Source organism: Nematolebias whitei, chromosome 20, assembly GCF_014905685.2.
Source record: "Nematolebias whitei isolate Nwh7 chromosome 20, NemWhi1, whole genome shotgun sequence".
Lineage (NCBI taxonomy): Eukaryota > Metazoa > Chordata > Actinopteri > Cyprinodontiformes > Rivulidae > Nematolebias > Nematolebias whitei.
In genome coordinates, this window is record NC_056517.1 from 4904743 (window position 1) to 4909711 (window position 4969).

The 4969-nt window shown below is 38.8% G+C and overlaps 1 protein-coding gene across 1 annotated transcript in view; it reads right to left on the reverse strand.

Annotated features, from left to right (window-relative positions):
- LOC119426807 (vasoactive intestinal polypeptide receptor 2-like) overlaps positions 1-4969 on the reverse strand; it is a 41677-nt gene that overhangs the window by 1605 nt on the left and 35103 nt on the right. Inside the window, exons 9-10 of the mRNA XM_037694388.1 lie at positions 4023-4173; positions 2121-2181 (exon numbers count right to left, since the gene is read on the reverse strand). Coding sequence (XP_037550316.1) covers positions 2121-2181; positions 4023-4173 — 212 coding nt within the window. The remainder of the gene's footprint in view (positions 1-2120; positions 2182-4022; positions 4174-4969) is intronic.

The following is a 4969-nucleotide window of genomic DNA, read 5'->3' on the forward strand; positions in this document are numbered from 1 at the left end:
ATCCCTGATGTTGTAGTTCGTAATGCACTTGATGCTTTCCACATGCGCCGGGGGTCGTTGGTGATGAAGTGACCCTGAATTTTCTGGGTGTATATGACTTTGGCCCTTGCAATGCCTGCAGTCAATCTTTTCCTCACCTCTCGGAATGCTAATGTCTCACCTGTCCTGAGTGCAGTGTCCCTAGCTTTCAGCAGAGCTCTCACCTCAGCATTCAGCCAAGGTTTCTGATTTGGATAACAGGTTACTGTCCTGGTGGTGATGACATCATCAGCACACTTGGAGATGAAGCCAAGACCAGAGGAGATGTATTCCTCCAGGTCTACCTCTCCCTCAAATGTAGCCATCACTCTGAAGACCTGCCAAACTGTGCACTGAAAACAGTCCTGGAGCACAGTCTACATCCCTGGGCCACACCGTGACTATCTTCTGTATTGGCCTAATCCGTCTCATCAGTGGATTATATGCTGGCGTCAGCAGGATTGAGATGGGGTCGGAGAGGCCAAGATGGGGGCGTGGAAGAGCTCTGTGTGCACCGGGAATGTTAGTAAATGGAATGGTAAATGGACTGTACTTATAAAGCACCTTTCTAACTTATTTCAAGATACTCAAAGCGCTTCACACTACAATCTGTGTCCTCATTTACCCATTCATACAGCTCTATACTAGATCTCTACAAAGCTAATTGAACAAATCATTCTAAAGAGACTAATCAGTGCTTTAGAGCACATTCATACGCCGATGGGACACACATCAGAGGCTATGAGGGGTTCAGTGTCTTGCCCAGGGACACAGACATTTGACTACTGGTAGATTTGAACCCCCAACTCTCGCATTGGAGGACGACTGCTCAAACCACTCAGCCACAGCTGCCCCTGTGCGCACACATTTCAGGGTTTTGTCTCCCCATTATTGCATTATTATCATTGTGTTATTATTATTCAAGGATTCAAGGATTCAAGGGTCTTTATTTGTCATTTGCACCCCATATGGTACATTATTGTATGGTTATTGTGTTATTATTATTATTGTATTATTATTATTTTGTTATTATTATTGTATAATTAATATTGTGTTATTATAATTGTGTTATTATTGTATTATTATTATGTTATTATTATATTATTTTTATCACTATTACTGTTGTATTATTGTTATTATTATTGTAATATTATCGTTGTCTTATTATTGCATTATTGTTATTGTGATATTATTGTTGTGTTATTATTATTGTATTAATATTATTATTGTGTTATTATTAATGCATTATTTTATTTTTATTATATTGTATTGTTATTTTGTGTTGTTATTATTATTATTGTATTATTATTGTGTTGTTATTATTATTGTAGTATTATTGTATTATTATTAATGTGTTATTATTATCATCCATCTCTATTTTGGTCTCATCTGTTCAAAGGACATTGTTTAAAAAGGTGCGAGTCATTCAGATGAAACCTTGTCAACTATTCTTGCTGCCATTTTCTTTTTAGAGCAGCTTTTTTCTTGTAAAATTCATAAAGCAATTTTTGTTTTTGTTTTTTATGTCCTATCATGAACTTTAACCTAACTACTAAATTCATTCAACCTTTATTTTTACAGCTTAGTCCCACTGAGCCTCGGGGACTCGTTTACAAGAGAGACCTGAACGACGTCTGTAGAGTCTGAGATGGGGCTTGTGTATTTTCTGTTTGTTTTTGATTTCTCTGAGCATTGCACGGTCTGACCTTGGGGTGAAAATACTGGGACATCAACTCCTTGGGATATTATACGTTTTGTTGCTCCTCTAAGGTAATTGCTGATGTCTTTCCGCACTGGCAATTTGTTGACACACACCTGTCTGCTCCAGAGCAGCAAGCTGAACACACACTGCATAAAGATGATCACACTGATGATGATCAGCTAATCAAAACATTTGATCAGCAGCATCTGACTGATACTGAACCTCTTAAATCCTGTGGAACAGCGTTTCCATTTTGGCTTCATCTTGGTTTATGAAGAATTTACTCGCTTTTTTCTTGAATATAACTTTTGAGAATTAGACATTTAATTTCACTATACTTTGCTATGCTGCTCACACAACGCCACAATAAAGCAGTTTGTACAGTGATACCAAACATCACCTGGTGTCCTCCAAATTGATTCGACTGATGATCCACGCCACCATGAAAACAAAAGGGATTCCTGCGAGTCAGAGAGACACGGAGAGTGTTTAGATTCTTCTTCTGCCAGATCTTCACAAGGTGCCACACAGGAAATATGACTCTAACACTAACACAATAAACAGCCGGACCTCGGGGGTGATGCATTAACTAAGGAAGTGTTGGTAGTCATGATAGATAGTGGAAGAAGGTGTCACATGGCGACAGAACGAAACAAAACGATGGAAACTCTTTGCAGCCAGACCGCTCTCTGAATACACCGGTGGACGTTAAAGAATGACACTCTCTGTCTTTGTGACATCCTCTTCTGCAACATAGAAACTTATGGAGGAAATGAATGAGGAATTTGGCTGATAGTTAAAGACACTAAACCTCCAAATTTGCTCAAATTTCAAGTTATTTTATCACCAACAAAATAAAAATAACTGATTATTCCCCGTTTCAATATATTTTGTCTTCATAGCAGCAGGAAAAAAGTTTTGTATACCTCTCCATGTTTGTTTTTGTAATTATTTACGTGTGTTTCTTTGTCTTTCTTCCCATAGAAAGTACACCTGGACTGGTCATTCTGATCCTATCCGCTCTAACCCCGGCTGGTTGAGGCAGATGACCACCCAACTGGTTCTGCTGGGTGTTTTTTCCCGTTAAAAGGGAGTTTTTCTTTTCCACTATGGCCAGTCTGTGGCCCAGGATGGGAAACTGCAAAAAGGTCAAGTCAACATAATCTGTTGGTTTCCTTAGATGGATAACTTTAAATATTTTAAAGATATTTTAAAATGTGTTGAAGATTTGCAGGACACCAAAGTTCATGCTCAGTAATCCAGGAAATAATCCAACAATGTTCAGTCAGGTCATCTGGACGGTTTCTTTTTTTGTTGTTTTGGCTGAGAAGTGTCATCCTTCATTCAAAGGACTTCTTCAGGCCGAGGAGCCACAAAACAAACTGGAGTCCCACAAGCACCAACTCCCATAGCGGGAAAACCAGTTTGATTGTTATAAGATGGTTTCTGGGGCACGCCCTCTCCCCCATCAACTCCTCCGAGGCATCCACGCCAAAATGGTTCCAAACACCAAATACCATTTTGGCATGGATGCCTGGAGACTCCAGTTTGTTTCTGGCTCCTCTGACTGAAGAAGTCCTTTGGATGAAGGACGAAACATCTTGGCAAAAAAAATAAAATTCTTGATGACTTGACTGAACTTTGTTGAAGATTTGCAGGAATTATCAACAAATCCCCCCTTAAGGTGAAAACCTGTTGTGGAACTCCATCATTTCAGCCACATTGTTAAATCCACCTGACAATAAGGGAAACAGGCAGCAGATGCTTTGAGTTTTGGAAGTTGGGATTTTGCTACATTCAGAAACCCATCAGTGATTTTCAACCACTGTGCCACATTAGTGTGCCACGGCTAGCTGAGGTCCAAATTCACCACTTTACTGTGACTTTACCACATAGAGAAAATGTTTTTGATGAAAGTTTGCAGCTTTAAAAATAAATACACGGACGGAAGGAACGTTGTGCTGAACCTGGAATTTTGGGGCGTTTGTGAAAATGTCCCATTCGCTGGCACAGACTGAACATGATTTAATGCTTTTAGCCCAGTAATCTTTATGTTGTTTCACTTTGGAGCATTTGTTGTAAACTCTGGACTGACATCGTGCAGGTTGTGTCTTGTCATTAGGAGGCGGCAGGGGAACGCAGCTGCAGAGCAGCAGTGAGTATCCAGCGAAACATGGAGCTCTACTGAAACTGTTCCGTTCTAGTTTTCTCTTGATGTTCCCGTCGAAGCCTAAATGATGTTCACATATTATTCAGATATGTTTGCTCGTTCCAGCTAATCAGATGTTCTGGTGTAGCCTACCCCAGCCGATGAACATATAGATGGAGAGGCGGGTAGAGTTCGTATAGATGACGAGCAGCAGCGTGTGCAGGTAGAGACCCTCCACCAGAAGCCAGAAGAAGTTGGCCATAATGAAGTAGTTGAAGAACACCAGGCTAGTTTTACAACCAACCTGCAACAACATCATAGTTTACTGCACGAAGTAGAAAGTCATCGTTAAGATCATTTTATTACAGAGTAGAAGAATGTGTGGCTACGTCAGGATACATTTAGAGAACAAGCAAACATCCTAAATGGAGGAGTTAATAAAAATAATCTGTTTTAAGTGACTTATTTCTGTCACGCGATGTTGACTTTGTTTTTATTGCACCAGAGTCTGCAGCCCTGTCCAAAAACTTTCACGTTTAGATTCTTATCATCTGTCATGAAGCACCATGATGGAGACGACGTTCCCACGATTATTCACCAACAGAACAGAAAGAAGCACAGAGTCACAAAAACGACTAAAATACATGAGATGAAGGAAAATAAAGAGTTTGTTGTTAAACTTTCAGGTGATCTTGAGCAAAAGTCCTTCATCAAATACTTTCAAAGTTTTCTTTGAATCTTGGCTGTTTTTTGTCTTTTTTCACTTCAATTCCTGATCATGTCTGGAGAAATGTTTTCACTTTATTTAGACACTAAACTTTGGCAAACAAATCATTCAGACACAAAATGTCTTCTGAACTCGAAGGATGAACCAGTCATGTAAAGAATAACAGAAATAAAACAAAACTTTTTGAATTACTAGTAGATCTGTAGGTAGTTTTGTTTTTCAACAGTACAAGACAATATTTAATTGATATGATCAATTATGGAAAAATATATTCACAACTATTTAAATTAATATTGTAATTTAAATTATTGACATAATTTGTTAACATTGGAAACACTGCATTTATTGCACCTAAAGACCAATTAATTGACTT